The sequence below is a fragment of the Athene noctua genome, chromosome 33, assembly GCF_965140245.1.
Source record: "Athene noctua chromosome 33, bAthNoc1.hap1.1, whole genome shotgun sequence".
Taxonomy (NCBI): domain Eukaryota; kingdom Metazoa; phylum Chordata; class Aves; order Strigiformes; family Strigidae; genus Athene; species Athene noctua.
In genome coordinates, this window is record NC_134069.1 from 230,866 (window position 1) to 249,058 (window position 18,193).

Genomic DNA, 18,193 nt, shown 5'->3' on the forward strand with positions numbered 1-18,193 from the left:
AATATTAATTGAATTTTTTTGCCCCCCCCTTCTCCCCGGCTGCGATCGGGCGGCGAAAAGGACGTTGCGGCGTTTAAAAATGGGGGGGGGGGGGGGGAAGATAGAGGGGGGGGGAGGGAAAAAAAAAAAAAAAAAAGGGGGGGGAAAGGGGAGGGGCGTGGGGAGCGCAGGCGCGTGGGGAAAAAAAAAAAAACAAAAAAAAAAAACGGGGGGGGGGGAATTTCCCGACCCCCCCCCCCTGAGCTATAGGGGATGGAGGGGGGGGGGCGGGGGGGGGGATTAAAAAAAAAAATTTAAAAAAAAAAAAAAAATGGGGGGCGGGGAGGGGGGGGGTGGTGTCGTAAACCCGGAAGAGCCCCTATAGGAAATGGGGGGGCGGAACCTATAGAACCCGGAAGGGGTTGGGGGGGGGAGGAGCCGGAAGGGACCTTATGGGGGGGGCGCTGGAGCCCCTATAGGAGCCCCTATAGGAGCGGGGGGGGCGCTGGAGCCCCTATAGGAGCCCCTATAGGAGCGGGGGGGCGCTATAGCCCCCGAAGGGCCCCTATAGGAGCGGGGGGGCGCTGTAGCCCCTATAGGAGCCCCTATAGGAGCGGGGGGGCGCTGTAGCCCCTATAGGAGCCCCTATAGGAGCGGGGGGGGCGCTGTAGCCCCTATAGGAGCCCCTATAGGAGCGGGGGGGCGCTGGAGCCCCTATAGACGCCCCTATAGGAGCGGGGGGGCGCTATACCCCCCGTGGAGCCCCTATAGGAGCGGGGGGGGGCGCTGGAGCCCCTATAGGCGCCCCTATAGGAGCGGGGGGGGCGCTGTAGCCCCTATAGGCGCCCCTATAGGAGCGGGGGGGTCGCTATAGCCCCTATAGGAGCCCCTATAGGAGCGGGGGGGGCGCTGGAGCCCCTATAGGAGCCCCTATAGGAGCGGGGGGGCGCTATAGCCCCCGAAGGGCCCCTATAGGAGCGGGGGGGCGCTGTAGCCCCTATAGGAGCCCCTATAGGAGCGGGGGGGCGCTGTAGCCCCTATAGGAGCCCCTATAGGAGCGGGGGGGGCGCTGTAGCCCCTATAGGAGCCCCTATAGGAGCGGGGGGGCGCTGGAGCCCCTATAGACGCCCCTATAGGAGCGGGGGGGCGCTATACCCCCCGTGGAGCCCCTATAGGAGCGGGGGGGGGCGCTGGAGCCCCTATAGGCGCCCCTATAGGAGCGGGGGGGGCGCTGTAGCCCCTATAGGCGCCCCTATAGGAGCGGGGGGGTCGCTATAGCCCCTATAGGAGCCCCTATAGGAGCGGGGGGGGCGCTATAGCCCCCGAAGGGCCCCTATAGGAGCGGGGGGGGGCGCTGTAGCCCCTATAGGAGCCCCTATAGGAGCGGGGGGGGCGCTATAGCCCCTATAGGAGCCCCTATAGGAGCGGGGGGGGCGCTATAGCCCCCGAAGGGCCCCTATAGGAGCGGGGGGGGCGCTGGAGCCCCTATAGGCGCCCCTATAGGAGCGGGGGGGCGCTATAGCCCCTATAGGCGCCCCTATAGGAGCGGGGGGGGCGCTGTAGCCCCTATAGGCGCCCCTATAGGAGCGGGGGGGGCGCTGGAGCCCCTATAGGCGCCCCTATAGGAGCGGGGGGGGCGCTGGAGCCCCTATAGGCGCCCCTATAGGAGCGGGGGGGCGCTATAGCCCCCGAAGGGCCCCTATAGGAGCGGGGGGGGCGCTATAGCCCCTATAGGCGCCCCTATAGGAGCGGGGGGGGGGCTGTAGCCCCTATAGGCGCCCCTATAGGAGCGGGGGGGGCGCTGTAGCCCCTATAGGAGCCCCTATAGGAGCGGGGGGGGCGCTATAGCCCCCGAAGGGCCCCTATAGGAGCGGGGGGGCGCTGTAGCCCCTATAGGAGCCCCTATAGGAGCGGGGGGGGGCGCTGTAGCCCCTATAGGCGCCCCTATAGGAGCGGGGGGGCGCTATAGCCCCCGAAGGGCCCCTATAGGAGCGGGGGGGGCGCTATAGCCCCTATAGGCGCCCCTATAGGAGCGGGGGGGGCGCTGTAGCCCCTATAGGCGCCCCTATAGGAGCGGGGGGGGCGCTGGAGCCCCTATAGGCGCCCCTATAGGAGCGGGGGGGCGCTATAGCCCCTATAGGAGCCCCTATAGGAGCGGGGGGGGCGCTATAGCCCCCGAAGGGCCCCTATAGGAGCGGGGGGGCGCTGTAGCCCCTATAGGCGCCCCTATAGGAGCGGGGGGGCGCTATAGCCCCCGTAGACCCCCTATAGGAGCCCCTATAGGAGCGGGGGGGGGCGCTATAGCCCCTATAGGCGCCCCTATAGGAGCGGGGGGGGGCGCTGTAGCCCCTATAGGCGCCCCTATAGGAGCGGGGGGGGGCGCTGGAGCCCCTATAGGAGCGGGGGGGGGCGCTGTAGCCCCTATAGGCGCCCCTATAGGAGCGGGGGGGTCGCTATAGCCCCTATAGGAGCCCCTATAGGAGCGGGGGGGGCGCTATAGCCCCCGAAGGGCCCCTATAGGAGCGGGGGGGGCGCTGGAGCCCCTATAGGAGCCCCTATAGGAGGGGGGGGGCGCTATAGCCCCCGAAGGGCCCCTATAGGAGCGGGGGGGGCGCTGTAGCCCCTATAGGCGCCCCTATAGGAGCGGGGGGGGCTCCTATAGCGCGTGGGCGGGGCTATAACCCCCCGAGGGGCTCTATAGGGTCCAAGGGGCCTCCCCACACCCTCCGTTAGGCTCCTCCCCCTTCCCCGTAAGTCCCGCCCCCCTGACGAAGCCCCTCCCACATGTAGGCGTGGCCCGGAGCACGTCCGTTTTATTGAGGGGGGGCGGGTGTCAAAGGTCACAGGGGCGGAGCTCGTTAAGGGGCGTTAATGAGGGGCGGGGCCCCCGCCCCCGGTGAGGGGGAGGCAATAAATAATTAGGGAGGGGTGGGGCCTGCCCGGAGGGGCGGGGTTTGTTGGGGTGGGGCCTCCTGGGTGAGTGGGTGGGGCTAGATGGGGGTGGGCGGAGCCTCTGCACCAAGGGTGGCTCGTAGGGTGGGGGAGTGGGCGGAGAGTCGTGCTGGTGGGTGGAGCCACTGGTGGGTGTGTCCAGGTCCGGGTGGGTGGAGACAAAGGGCGGGGCCATCATTGGGTGGAGCCTGCAGTGGGCGTGGCTTAGCACTGGGAGGGCGTTGTCAGAACACAAGTAGGGGGGCAGCTCCACCCAGGGGGTGGGTCCAGGAGGTGGGTGGGCGGGGCTAGGGGGTGATGGGTGGAGCCAGGAGGTGATGGGCGTTTCCTGGGGCAGGTGGGTGGGTCCAGGAGGTGGGTGGGCGGGGCCAGGGGGTGGATGGGCATGGCCAGGGGGTGATGGGCGGAGCCAGGAGGTCCTGGGTGTGTCCAGGAGGTGAATGGGCGGAGCCAGGCAGCGATGGGCGTGTCCAGGAGGTGGGTGGGTGGAGCCAGGGGGTGACGGGTGGAGCCAGAAGGTGATGGGCTTGTCCAGGGCTGGGTGGGCGGAGCTGGGAGGTGGTGGGCGTGTCCAGAGGTGGGTGGGCGGCTCCAGGAGGTGGTGGGCGTGTCCAGAGGTGGGTGGGCGTGTCCAGGCCGGGGGGCGGGGTCACTTGACGCGGATCTCGGCGTATTCGGGCGGTTCCTCGGGGGGACCCCGCCCCGGTTTGGGGGGAGGGGCCGGTTCGGGGGGAGCCGCTGGCCCCTCCCCCACCCCCAGCGCCCATCGACCGACGGCGCCGCGGAGCCACCGGGCCTGGGGGGGCGTGGTCACACCCCGGGTCCCCAGTGTCCCCAGTGTTCCCCCAGTGTCCCCCAGTGTCCCCCAGTGTCCCCAGTGTCCCCCAGTGTCCCCCCAGTGTCCCCAGTTTCCCCCCAGTGTCCCCAGTGTCCCCCCAGTGTCCCCAGTGTCCCCCCAGTTTCCCCCCAGTGTCCCCAGTGTCCCCCCAGTGTCCCCAGTGTCCCCAATGTCCCCAGTGTCCCCCCAGTGTCCCCCCAGTGTCCCCCAGTGTCCCCCGTGTCCCCCAGTGTCCCCCAGCGTCCCCCAATGTCCCCCAGTGTCCCCCCAATGTCCCCCCAGTGTCCCCAGTTTCCCCCCAGTGTCCCCAGTGTCCCCAGTGTCCCCCAGTGTCCCCCAGTGTCCCCCAGCGTCCCCCAATGTCCCCCAGTGTCCCCCCAATGTCCCCCCAATGTCCCCCCAGTGTCCCCCAGTGTCCCCAGTGTCCCCCCAGTGTCCCCCCAGTGTCCCCCAATGTCCCCCAGTGTCCCCCCAATGTCCCCCCAGTGTCCCCCCAGTTTCCCCCCAGTGTCCCCAGTGTCCCCGGTGTCCCCAGTGTCCCCCAGTGTCCCCAGTGTCCCCCCAGTGTCCCCCAGTGTCCCCAGTGTCCCCAATGTCCCCAGTGTCCCCCCAGTGTCCCCAGTGTCCCCAGTGTCCCCAGTGTCCCCCAGTGTCCCCAGTGTCCCCCAGCGTCCCCCAGTGTCCCCAGTGTCCCCCAGTGTCCCCAGTGTCCCCAGTGTCCCCGTACCTGCAGGGGGCGCTGGGGGGGCTCCGTGTCCCCCCCTTGCCCGGGCGGGGGCTGCACCGGGGTCACCTCGGGGCTTCCCGACGCCTTCCTGGGGGGGTCAAGGGTCAGAGGTCACACCCTGACCTCGGACCCCGCCCCTGGCCCCGCCCATTCAGCCCCACACCCCTCCATTTCCCCGCCCAAGCCCTCCCTGAGGGGGCGTGGCCAAGCCCCAGGGGGTGGGTGTGGCCTGTAGGGGGTGTGGTCTCCCTGGTGGATGTGGCCTTGGGGCGTGGCCTACTGAGGGGGCGTGGCCCAGTGGTGTATCTAATCGGGGTGTGGTCTACTGACAGGGCGTGGCCTCTTCCCATGGATGCCCCAATAGGGGCGTGGCCTGGGGAGGGGGTGTGGCCGCTCCAAAAGGCGTTTCAAATAGGGGTGTGGCCTACTGAGGGGGCGTGGCTTCCAATGGGTCTCTCCAATGAGGGTGTGGCCTCTCCCAAGGGGGTGTGGCCTCTCCTCATTGGTGTCTGAAACAGGGTGTGGCCTACTGAAGGGGTGTGGCCTGAGGCGCTGCGTCCTTATGGGGGCGTGGCCTACATAGAGGGAAAGGCCTGATGGGGTGTGGCTTTTCCCGGGGGCGTGGCCTCTCCCAAAGTGGGTGTGGCCTCTCCCAAGGGGGTGTGGCCTCTCCTCCTTGGTGTCTGAAACAGGGTGTGGCTTACTGAAGGGGCATGGCCTGAGGCGCCGCATCCCTATGGGGGCGTGGTCTAAATAGATGGCATGGCCTGATAGGGGTGTGGCTTTTCCCGGGGGCGTGGCCTCTCCCAAAGTGGGTGTAGCCTCTTCCAAAGTGGGTGTGGCCTCTCCCAAAGGGGGCGTGGCCTCTCCCGAAGGGGGCGTGGCCTCTCCCATCCCTGGCTGGCGTTGGGGCTTGTTCCCTTCCCCCGGGGAACCCCCTCTTTTCCCCCTCCCCCCCCCCCCCAATATGATCCCTCCCCCAATGGGCGTGGCCCTCCCCGTGGGCGTGGCCTCCCGCGGGTGGGCGTGGCCAGCCCCGGGGGCGTGTCTCACTTGCGACGGCTTTGGCTGAGGTAGCAGACGAGGGCGATGACGATGGCGAAGGCCACAACGGCCCCGACCGGCCCCACTTTGGCCCAAACCAGCCCCCCTGGAAAATGGGGAGGGGGCAAAAAGGAGTCGGGGGGGTTGGGGGGGGCAATAACCCCCCCCCCGGGTGGGAGGGGGGACAATAACCCCTCCCCCACCACCGCCGTGGGGGGAAATTCCCGCGCTTGGAGCTGGAAGGGGGGGAATTTGGGGGGGTGGGGGGGCAAATCCCACCCTGTGGGGGGCAAATAAATGCTGGGGGGGGCGTTAAATATTATTGGGGGGGGTAAATCCCACCCTGGGGGAGGGTAAATACCCGCCCCGGGGGGGGGAATGATGTGGGGGGAGGGGATTTTAAGCCCTTGCAAGAGGGATTGGGGGGGGGGCGTGGGAAAATCTGGGGAGAAATTCCCATGCCCAAGTGACCCCGCCCACCCCGCCCCGGGTGACGGTGACAAGTGACGGTGACACCCGGACGGGTGACACGGGGACAGGTGGTTCCTGAGGGGTGTTGGGGGGTTTTTTGTCCCCCCAGGGGGTCAATTGGGGGGAAAAAAATCACAGTAATTCTGGGGGGTGACACCGGGTGACGGTGACACCCGGACAGGTGACACGGTGACAAGTGATGGTGACACCCGTCCGGGTGACAAGGGGACAGGCGGTTCCTGAGTGGTTTTAGGGTGTTTTGGGGGCGGTTCTGGGGACAAGTGACTGGTGGGGGGTGACAAAATAATTCCAGGAGGTGACACCGGGTGACGGTGACACCCGGACAGGTGACACGGTGACAAGTGACGGTGACACCCATCCGGGTGACAAGGGGACAGGCGGTTCCTGAGTGGTTTTAGGGTGTTTTGGGGGCGGTTCTGGGGACAAGTGACTGGTGGGGGGTGACAAAATAATTCCAGGAGGTGACACCGGGTGACGGTGACACCCGGACGGGTGACACGGTGACAAGTGACGGTGACACCCGTCCGGGTGACAAGGGGACAGGCGGTTCCTGAGTGGTTTTAGGGTGTTTTGGGGGTTTTTTGTCCCCCCGAAGGGATGGGGGGCTGACACAATCATTCCAGGTGACACCGGGTGACGGTGACACCCGGACAGGTGACACGGTGACAAGTGACAGTGACACCTGTCCGGGTGACAAGGGGACAGGCGGTTCCTGAGTGGTTTTAGGGTGTTTTTGGGGGTTTTTTGTCCCCCCGAAGGGACGGCAGGCTGACACAATCATTCCAGGTGACACCGGGTGACAGTGACACCCGGACAGGTGACACGGTGACAAGTGACGGTGACACCCGTCCGGGTGACAAGGGGACAGGCGGTTCCTGAGTGGTTTTAGGGTGTTTTGGGGGCGGTTCTGGGGACAAGTGACTGGTGGGGGGTGACAAAATAATTCCAGGAGGTGACACCGGGTGACGGTGACACCCGGACAGGTGACACGGTGACAAGTGACGGTGACACCCGTCCAGGTGACAAGGGGACAGGCGGTTCCTGAGTGGTTTTAGGGTGTTTTGGGGGGTTTTTGTCCCCCCGAAGGGACGGCAGGCTGACACAATCATTCCAGGTGACACCGGGTGACGGTGACACCCGGACAGGTGACACGGTGACAAGTGACGGTGACACCCGTCCAGGTGACAAGGGGACAGGCAGTTCCTGAGTGGTTTTAGGGTGTTTTGGGGGCGGTTCTGGGGACAAGTGACTGGTGGGGGGTGACAAAATAATTCCAGGAGGTGACACCGGGTGACAGTGACACCCGGACAGGTGACACGGTGACAAGTGACGGTGACACCCGTCCGGGTGACAAGGGGACAGGCGGTTCCTGAGTGGTTTTAGGGTGTTTTGGGGGTTTTTTGTCCCCCCGAAGGGACGGCAGGCTGACACAATCATTCCAGGTGACACCGGGTGACGGTGACAGTGACGGTGACACCCCGGGGGTGGGGCTGTGACGCGGTGACTTACCGGGGTGATGGAAACGCAACTGTTGCCTGACGCTGCCGTGGGGGTTGTGGGCGGAGCAAAGAACGGCCAATCGGGGGTCAAGGGTCCCCCGAAGCGTCAGGATCCCGGTGACGGTGACGACGCCCCCGGTGCCCCGTCCCGGGGTGGTGACGGTGTAGTCACGGTGACCCTCGGTGACGGTGACGTTGCGGGACGGGAGGTCAAAGGTCACGGCCGGTTCGGGGACGGCGGAAGCGGAACAGACGCAACGGGCCCCATCCCCCCCCGGGGTGCAGCGGGAGTCGGGGAGGAGGATGGGGGGGACTAAGAGGGGGGAGGGGGGGGGAATGACACCCCGAAATGTCACCGGGGGACCCCGATATCCGGGGAACAACGATACCTCCCCCAGAACCCCCCTTAGGGACCCCAGAAGTCCCTTGGGACCCCAAAATACCTCCCCAAGGACCCCCAAAAGCTCCGTAGGGACCCCCAGAATCTGCTTGGGACCCCCAAATACCCCCCTTAGACCCCCAAATACCCCCCTTAGACACCCCAATACCCCCAAATACCCCCCTTAGACACCCCAATACCCCCCTTAGACCCCCAAATACCCCCCTTAGACACCCCAATACCCCCAAATACCCCCCTTAGACACCCCAATACCCCCCTTAGACCCCCAAATACCCCCCTTAGACACCCCAATACCCCCAAATACCCCCCTTAGACACCCCAATACCCCCCTTAGACCCCCAAATACCCCCCTTAGACACCCCAATACCCCCAAACCCCCCCTTAGACACCCCAATAGACCCCTTAGACCCCCAAATACCCCCCTTAGACCCCTATATACCCCCCTTAGACCCCCAATACTTCCCTCAGACCCCCAAATACCCCCCTCAGACCCCCAATACTCCCCTTAGACACCCCAAACCCCCCCTTAGACACCCCAAACCCCCCCTTAGACACCCCAATCCACCCCTTAGACCCCCAAATACCCCCCTTAGACACCCCAATACACCCCTTAGACCCCTATATACCCCCCTTAGACACCCCAATACCCCCCTTAGACACCCCAAACCCCCCCTTAGACACCCCAATACACCCCTTAGACCCCCAAATACCCCCCTTAGACCCCTATATACCCCCCTCAGACACCCCAATACCCCCCTTAGACCCCTATATACCCCCCTTAGACACCCCAATACCCCCCTTAGACACCCCAAACCCCCCTTAGACACCCCAATCCACCCCTTAGACCCCCAAATACCCCCCTTAGACACCCCAATACCCCCCTTAGACCCCTATATACCCCCCTTAGACACCCCAAACCCCCCTTAGACACCCCAATACACCCCTTAGACCCCCAAATACCCCCCTTAGACCCCTATATACCCCCCTCAGACACCCCAATACCCCCCTTAGACCCCTATATACCCCCCTTAGACACCCCAATACCCCCTTAGACACCCCAAACCCCCCTTAGACACCCCAATACACCCCTTAGACCCCCAAATACCCCCCTTAGACCCCTATATACCCCCTCAGACACCCCAATGCCCCCCTTAGACCCCTATATACCCCCCTCAGACACCCCAATACCCCCCTTAGACACCCCAAACCCCCCTTAGACACCCCAATACACCCGTTAGACCCCCAAATACCCCCTTAGACCCCTATATACCCCCCTTAGACACCCCAACCCCCCCCTTAGACCCCTATATACCCCCTTAGACACCCCAATACCCCCCTTAGACACCCCAAACCCCCCCTTAGACACCCCAATACCCCCCTTAGACCCCTATATACCCCCTCAGACACCCCAATACCCCCCTTAGACACCCCAAACCCCCCCTTAGACACCTCAATACCCCCCTTAAGGACCCCAAATCCCCCCCCCATGACCCCCCCCCTCCCCAAAACCCTCACACTCGACGGTGAGGTTGAAGGCGAGGCTGCTCTCCCCGTGCTGGTTCTCGGCCCGGCAGAGGTATTCGCCGGCGTCCTCCGGTTTGGCGGCCGCCAAGTTCATGGTCACTTGGGGTTCGTAGACGGCGGTGGCCACCACCCGCCGTCCCCGGGTCACCGTGACGATGGGCGCAGGGTGACTGGAGGCCCCGCAGGTCACCGTCACCGGGTCACCCGCCACCACCCAGAGGGAGCCGTTGAGGAGAGGGGACCGGGGGGCATCTGTGGGGGAAGAAGGGGTTGGAGGTGTGTGTGGGGTGTCCCAGGTGGTTTGGGGGGGGTCCTAGGGGCTTGGGGGGGGGGTGTCCCAGGTGTTTGAGGGGGGTCCCAGGTGTTTTAGGGGGATCCACAGAGGGGTTTTGGGGTGTCCTAGGTGGTTTAAGGAGATTCACGGGGGGTTTTGGGGGGTTCCCAGGTGGTTTTCGGGGTCCCCAGGTGATTTAGGGGGTCAACAGGGATTTTGGGGGGTCCCAGGTTGTTTTGGGGGGTCCACAGGGGGTTTAGGGGGTTTCCAGGTGGTTTGGGGGGGGTCCCAGGTGGTTTAGGGGGGTCCACAAGGGGTTTTGGGGGGTCCACAGGGGGGGGGGTTTAGGGGGTTCCCAGGTGGTTTTGGGGGTCCCCAGGTGATTTAGGGGGTCAACAGGGATTTTGGGGTGTCCCAGGTGGTTTTGGGCATTTCCAAGTGGTTTTGGGGGTCCCGGGTGGTTTTGGGGGGTCCCAGGTGGTTTTTGGAGGTCCACAGGGGTTTTGGGGGTGTCCCCAGGTGTTTGGGGGGGGAGCACCTAGGAAGGACCCTCCTAGGGACGCGAGAGCGTCCCCCAAACAGGGGACCCATGTGCACCCCAAAAAGGGTCCCAGGTGCACCCCAAAAGGGGTCCCCCAAGAAGGGGACCCAAGTGCACCCCAAAAAGGGACCCAGGAGTGTCCCCCCAAGAAGGGGACCCAAGTGCACCCCAAAAAGGGACCCAGGGGCATCCCCCCAAGAAGGGGACCCATGTGCACCCCAAAAAGTGATCCAGGGGCATCCCCTCAAGAAGGGGACCCAAGTGCACCCCAAAAAGGGCCCCAGGAGCGTCCCCTCAAGAAGGGGACCCAAGTGCACCCCAAAAAGTCCCTCAGGTCCCCCCCAAGAAGATCCTCACCCCCACCCCACCCGAGAACCCCCCCCCCAAATCCCCCCTCAAAAAACTCCCCCGAAACGGGGAATCCCCAAGAAAGGGGATGAGAACAGACACACCCCCGACCCCCCTCCTCCCCCCCCAAGGTGTACCCCAACCTTTTAGGGGGGCCTCCCCCCCCAAAAAAAAAAAAAAAAATATTTTCCCTTACAAGCCACGTGAAGCTCAAGACTCCGGTTGTGGCGGCCATGTCGGTTCTCGGCGACGCAACTGTAGGTACCGGCTTGATCCGGTTCGATCCGGGGTAAAACCAAACGTAAACCGGTCGAAACCGGTTCTTCCCGTAAAACCGTGACCCCCCGAAACCAAGAGAGTAAAGGGGGGGGTCGTCCTTCGGCTTCGCACCCCAATTCTACCGCCGTTCCTTCGACGGCTTCGCCCGGGCCGGAAACTTCTAGAACTTGCGGTTCGTCTTGATAAAAACATGGCGGAAGGATGGGGGGGGGGGGGGAAGGATGGGGAGGGGTTAAAGGGGGACGTAAATCGCGGGGTGGGGGGTTTATTTAAAAAAAGGGGGGACCCCGAAGGTGTGAACCCCGACTTACAGTGGACGTCGAGGGCGACGGAGGCCTCGAAAGTCAACGAGGAGTTGGCGAAAGTCACGCGGCAGCTCAAGCGCCGTCCGCCATCTTGTCGTCGAGGGCGGAAGCGGAAGAGGGACAAAATGGCGGCGGCGCCGGCTTCGTCTTGGTGTAATTCGCGGATGGAAGGTTCCGGAAGTTCTTCGGTTCCTTCCCAGGTGACCCGGGGACGGAGTTGGGGACAATTGTCGGGGACGCGGCAACGGAGTTCGACGTCGTCGCCCGCGACGAGTTCGGGGGGAAGCTCTAAAATGGGTTGATCTGGGGGGGGGGGGGAATATAAATATTGGGGGGTCGTGGAGGGGGAAGTTCCGGTCTAAAATGGGGTCACGGGGATCTGGGGGGGCCCAAAATGGGGTTCTGGGGATCTGGGGGGGCCCAAAATGGGGTTATGGGATCTGGGGGACCCAAAATGGGGTTCTGGGGATCTGGGGGGGCCCAAAATGGGGTTACGGGGATATGGGGGACCCCAAAATGGGGTCACGGGGATCTGGGGGGGCCCAAAATGGGGTTAGGGGATCTGGGGACCCCAAAATGGGGTCACGGGGATCTGGGGGGCCCAAAATGGGGTTCTGGGGATCTGGGGGCCCCAAAAATGGGGTCACGGGGATCTGGGGGGCCCAAAATGGGGTTATGGGGATCTGGGGACCCCAAAATGGGGTCACGGGGATCTGGGGGGGCCCAAAATGGGGTTACGGTGATCTGGGGGGCCCCAAAATGGGGTTCTGGGGATCTGGGGGGCCCAAAATGGGGTTCTGGGGATCTGGGGGGGCCCAAAATGGGGACCCAGGTATCTGAACCCCCCTAAAATGGGGTCCCAGGGATCTGGGGGGCCCAAAAAATGGGGACCCAGGTCCCCAAAATGGGGTCCCAGGGATCTGTGTCCCCCCAAATGGGGTCCCAGACCCCCTAAAATGGGGTCCCAGGGATCTGGGGCCCCAAAATGGGGACCCAGGTATCTGAACCCCCTAAAATGGGGTCCCAGGGATCTGGGGGGGCCCAAAATGGGGACCCAGGTGCCCTAAGATGGGGTGCTGGGTATCTGGGTCACCCCAAAATGGGGTCCTGGGTATCCGGGTCACCCCAAATGGGGTCCAGACCCCCCAAAATGGGTTCCCAGGGATCTGGGGGGCCCCAAAATGGGGTGCTGGGTATCCAGGTCACCCCAAAATGGGGTCCCAGGTAACCAGGTCCCCTTAAAATGGGGTGCCATGTATATGATCCCCCAAAATGGGGTCCCAGGTATCTGTGTCCCCCAAAATGACATCCCGTGTATCTGGGTCACCCAAAATTGAGTCCCAGACCCCCCAAAAAAGGGTCCCAGTTATCTGAGTGCCTCAAATTGGGTCCCAGCCCCCTAAAATGCATTCCCAGGTATCCGTGTCCCCCAAAACGACATCCCGTGTATGTGAATCACCCCAAAATCGAGTCCCACCCCCCCTAAATAACACCCAGCCGTCCACACGTCCCCCCCCCCGTCCCAAAATCCCGACCCATCCACCCCAAACCCATCACCCAGACTTAGGGGGGGGGACGGGGGGACCCCCCAAAACTTACCCAACACCTCCAAAACGGTGTGTTCGGAGAAGCTGTACTGATTATAACCCCCCAAATCCCCCCGAAAATAATATTTTCCGCCCAATTCGGGACTGAGGGGGCCGAGGAAAAGGGAACAATCCCGCAGGCCCGGATCTCCCACCAGTTTGGCTCGGCCGGTGAAACTCTCGTGGACGGCCCCGGCCCTGGAACGAGCCACCCACGGGGGGGTAATTTTTGGGGTACGGGCTCCAAAATACCACAAGCCGTGAACGGTGGCCGGGCGTAATTCTTCCGGGTAGCCAAAACGACAAGGAACGGCCACGCAGGTCCCGACAGGCCGGCCACGGCCGGCGGCATCCAAGCGGCCCAGGGCCACCCGAGGCGCCTGCAGGGAGACAAGGGGAGGGGTAAAAATGGGGGTTTGGGGGGGAATAAAGGGGTTTGGGGTGATTTGGGGGGGGATTAAGGGGTTTGGGGTAAGTTTGGGGGTAATAAGGGGGTTTGGGGTGATTTTGGGGGGGAATAAAGGGGTTTGGGGTGATTTGGGGGGGATTAAGGGGGTTTGGGGTGATTTGGGGGGGTAATAAAGGGGTTTGGGGTGATTTGGGGGGGATTAAGGGGGTTTGGGGTAAGTTTGGGGGGTAATAAAGGGGTTTGGGGTGATTTTGGGGGGAATAAAGGGGGTTTGGGGTGATTTGGGGGGGATTAAGGGGGTTTGGGGTAAGTTTGGGGGGTAATAAAGGGGTTTGGGGTGTTTGGGGGGGGAATAAGGGGGTTTGGGGTGATTTGGGGGGTAATAAAGGGGTTTGGGGTGATTTGGGGGGTAATAAAGGGGTTTGGGGCAATTTGTGGGGGGATAAGGGGTTTGGGGCAATTTTGGGGGTATTAAAGGGGTTTGGGGGGATTTTGGGGGGGATTAAGGGGGTTTGGGGTGATTTGGGGGAATGGGGGGGGTTCGGGGCAACTTTTGGGGTTTCCTCCCAGTCCCTCCCAGTCCCTCCCAGTCCCTCCCAGTTCCCCCAAGTGATCCCAGTTTCCTCCAGTCCCTCCAGTCCCTCCCAGCGCCATCCCAGTCCCTCCCAGTCCCTCCCAGCGCCATCCCAGTCCCTCCCAGCGTCACTCCAGTCCCTCCCAGCGCCACCCCAGTCCCTCCCAGTCCCTCCCAGTGCTCCCAGTACCTGGGGGCAGCAGCAGCAGCAGGCTGGTGCAGAGCGCGGCGGCCACCGGCCTCATGGTGGGGGCTGGGGGACAAGCGGGGGGACACCAGTGGCCCCAGTGGCCCCTCCCAGTAGATCCCAGTGGCCTCTCCCAGTAGATCCCAGTGGCCCCTCCCAGTAGATCCCAGTGGCCTCTCCCAGTAGATCCCAGCGTCCTCCGTGTCCCCTCCCAGTGTCCCCAGTGTTCGCTCCCAGTAGCCCCCTCCATTGGCCCCCAGTGCCCCCCAGTCACCCCCAGTTCTCCCACTGTCCATCCCAGCGCCCCCCAGTTCCCCCATTGTCTATCCCAGTGCCTCCCAGTTCCCCCCAGTGTCCCCGTTCTCCATCCCAGTTCCCCCCAGTGTCCCCATTTTCCATCCCAGCGCCTTCCAGTTCCCCCATTGTCCGTCCCAGTGCCCACCAGTACCCCAGTACCCCCATTGTTCGTCCCAGTGCCCCCCAGTCTGCCCACTGTCCCTCCCAGTCCCCCCCAGTCCCCCCATTGTCCCTCCCAGTCCCCCCAGTGCCCCCATTCTCCCTCCCAGTCCCCCCATTCTCCCTCCCAGTCCCCCCAGTCCCCCACTGTCCCTCCCAGTCCCTCCCAGTGTCCCCATTCTCCCTCCCAGTCCCCCCATTGTCCCTCCCAGTCCCCCCCAGTCCCCCCATTCTCCCTCCCAGTCCCCCCCAGTGCCCCCATTGTCCCTCCCAGTCCCCCCAGTCCCCCCATTCTCCCTCCCAGTCCCCCCCAGTGCCCCCATTGTCCCTCCCAGTCCCCCCAGTGCACCCATTCTCCCTCCCAGTCCCCCCATTGTCCCTCCCAGTCCCTCCCAGTGTCCCCATTCTCCCTCCCAGTCCCCCCACTGTCCCTCCCAGTCCCCCCCAGTGCCCCCATTCTCCCTCCCAGTCCCCCCATTGTCCCTCCCAGTCCCCCCCAGTCCCCCCATTCTCCCTCCCAGTCCCCCACTGTCCCTCCCAGTCCCTCCCAGTGCCCCCATTCTCCCTCCCAGTCCCCCATTGTCCCTCCCAGTCCCCCCCAGTCCCCCCATTCTCCCTCCCAGTCCCCCACTGTCCCTTCCCAGTCCCCCCCAGTGCCCCCATTCTCCCTCCCAGTCCCCCATTGTCCCTCCCAGTCCCCCCCAGTGCCCCCATTCTCCCTCCCAGTCCCCCCATTGTCCCTCCCAGTCCCCCCCAGTCCCCCCATTCTCCCTCCCAGTCCCCCCACTGTCCCTCCAGTCCCTCCCAGTGCCCCCATTCTCCCTCCCAGTCCCCCCATTGTCCCTCCCAGTCCCCCCAGTGCCCCCATTCTCCTCCCAGTCCCCCATTGTCCCTCCCAGTCCCCCCCAGTCCCCCATTCTCCCTCCCAGTCCCCCCACTGTCCCTCCCAGTCCCCCCCAGTGCCCCATTCTCCCTCCAGTCCCCCCCAGTGCCCCCATTGTCCCTCCCAGTCCCCCCCAGTCCCCCCATTCTCCCTCCCAGTCCCCCCCAGTGCCCCCATTGTCCCTCCCAGTCCCCCCAGTGCACCCATTCTCCCTCCCAGTCCCCCCATTGTCCCTCCCAGTCCCCCCCAGTGCCCCCATTGTCCCTCCCAGTCCCCCCCAGTCCCCCCATTGTCCCTCCCAGTCCCCCCCAGTGCCCCATTGTCCCTCCCAGTCCCCCCCAGTCCCCCCATTCTCCCTCCCAGTCCCCCCCAGTGCCCCCATTCTCCCTCCCAGTCCCCAGTGCCCCCACTGTCCCTCCCAGTCCCCCCCAGTCCCCCCCAGTTCCCCCCATTCTCCCTCCCAGTCCCCCCACTGTCCCTCCCAGTCCCCCCCAGTGCCCCCATTGTCCCTCCCAGTCCCCCCCAGTCCCCCATTCTCCCTCCCAGTCCCCCCCAGTGCCCCCATTCTCCCTCCCAGTCCCCCCCAGTGCCCCCATTCTCCCTCCCAGTCCCCCCCAGTCCCCCCCAGTCCCCCATTCTCCTCCCAGTCCCCCCACTGTCCCTCCCAGTCCCCCCAGTCCCCCCACCGTCCCTCCCCCCTCCCTCTCCATTGTCCCCTGTCCCTCCCCCCCCCCCATCACTGTCCCCCATTGTCCCCATTGTCCCCAGTTCCCGTCACTGGTCCCAGGCGGTGCCGGGGGACGGGTGACAACACCAAGCACGGCGGGGGGGGGCCCCCCCCCCTCTCCCCAGTGTCCCCCCCCCCCTCCGAGTGTCCCCCCCCCCCAGTGTCCCCCCCCACGCCGGACAAATTCCTGACGCGCCGGTGTCACCCCCACGGCCCCAGGGGACAAAGGGACCCTCTGTGTCCCCCCCCCCCAACCCCTCCACCCCCAAATTTTTTTTTTTTTTTGGGGGGGGGCCCCAGCGGGGGGGTTTGTGCTCGGGGGGGGGCTCTGGGGGGGTTTGGGGGGGGACGGGAGAAGAGGAATGGGAAAGGGGGGGGGGAGGAAGGAGTTGGGGGGGGGACAGGGGGGTGGGGGGGGCGTAGGGGTTTGGGGGGGGCGCAGGAAATTGGGGGGGTCACAGGAGTTTGGGGGGGTCGCAGGAATTTTGGGGGGGGTCGCAGGAATTTTGGGGGGTCACAGGAAATTGGGGGGGTCATAGGAGTTTTGGGGGGGTCACAGGAATTTTGGGGGGGTCGCAGGAAATTGGGGGGGTCACAGGAGTTTGGGGGGGTCACAGGAATTTTGGGGGGTCACAGGAAATTGGGGGGGTCATAGGAAATTGGGGGGGTCACAGGAAATTGGGGGGGTCACAGGAATTTTGGGGGGGTCACAGGAATTTTGGGGGGTCACAAGAGTTTGGGGGGGTCGCAGGAAATTGGGGGGGTCACAGGAATTTTGGGGGGTCACAGGAAATTGGGGGGGTCACAGGAGTTTGGGGGGGTCGCAGGAAATTGGGGGGGGTCACAGGAATTTTGGGGGGGGCGCAGGAATTTTGGGGGGGGTGCAGGAATTTGGAGGGGTCCAGGAGTTTGGGGGGGGGTCGTAGGGAATTGAGGGGGGTGCAGGAATTTGGGGGGGGGTCCCAGGAATTTGGGGGGGGGGTCCCAGGAGCCCAACGCGAGGGGGGGGACACGTGGCGGGGGGGGGACACCCTGAGCCTGGCACCGAAGCCACAAGGGCCCGTTTGTCCCCAGGACACTGATGTGTGTCCCCCCCCCCCAATTTTTCCGGGGGGGGGTGTGGGGTGTGTCTGGTCACCCCAAAATTGATGGGGGGGGGTTTGGGGGGGGCCATGGCACAAGTTTTTTTTTTTTTTGGGGGGGGTGAGACACAAGAATTTTTTTTGGGGGGGGACACAGGAGTTCGGGGGGGGGGAGAAACCCCAAAAAAATGCCCCCACGCCCCCCCCCCCCCCCCGGCCCCCCTCACACTTACCACAGCGAAGTGGGGGACCCCCCCCCGAAAAAAATAATATGGGGGGACCCCCCAGATGTCCAGCGGCGTCCGGGTGGTGGAGTGGGAGAGTCGGGGGGGGGGGGACACCGGCTGGAATATGTAGGGGGGGGGAGGAAAAAAAGGGGGGGGCGGAGGGGGGGGCAGCGCCACCCAGAACGCCTGGGCGGGGCCTGGGTGGGGGGGCCCCCCCAAAATGGGGGCGGGGTGAGGGGGGCCCCCCCCCGAAGTGGCTGCGGGGGCCCCCAGGATGCCTGCGGGGGGGGGTGTGAGTGTAAGGGGGGGTGTGGGGGGGTCGTGTGTGTGTCCCCCCCCCCAAAAAAAAAAGACTCCAGGGTGTCCCCCCAAATTTTCTGGCTCCCCCCCCAAATTTTCTGGCTCCCCCCGCAAATTTCTGGGACCCCCCAAAATATCTGGGTTCCCCCCCAAATTTTCTGGCTCGCCCCCAAATTTCTGTGTCCCCCCCAAATTTTCTGGCTCCCCCCCCACAATTCTGGGTCCCTCCCCCAAATTTCTGTGTCCCCCAAAATATCTGGGACCCCCCCCAAATTTCTGGGTCCCCCCAAATTTCTGTGCCCCCCCCCCACCCCCTTGAGGGCAACAGGGCGCAGGGACGGGGTGGGCAACTAGGACCCGGATGAGTCCTTCAAGCCCCGCCCACCTCCCTTTAAACCCCTCCTACCTCCCCTTGAGACCACGCCCTCCAGCTTTAGCCCCGCCCCACCCCGGGCGCGGCGCGGACCGAACCATTTCGGGGGGAGGATTAATGTGGCGCCCCCCCTAAAAAAACGCTTCTCCCCTTAATTAGGGGGTTAATTAGAGTTGGGGAGGGGCTA

General features: G+C 64.4%; 1 protein-coding gene across 1 annotated transcript; it reads right to left on the reverse strand.

Annotated features, from left to right (window-relative positions):
- Window positions 1-2,781: 2,781 nt before the first annotated feature.
- Window positions 2,782-18,107, reverse strand: MAG (myelin associated glycoprotein). The gene is given in 12 exon segments (XM_074930310.1): window positions 2,782-3,727; window positions 4,497-4,584; window positions 5,550-5,646; window positions 7,542-7,844; window positions 9,447-9,707; window positions 10,815-11,075; window positions 11,209-11,505; window positions 12,802-13,116; window positions 13,119-13,168; window positions 13,962-14,024; window positions 17,340-17,450; window positions 18,040-18,107. Coding segments are annotated over 12 exon segments (2,061 nt in total). The 3' UTR covers window positions 2,782-3,580.
- Window positions 18,108-18,193: the final 86 nt, after the last annotated feature.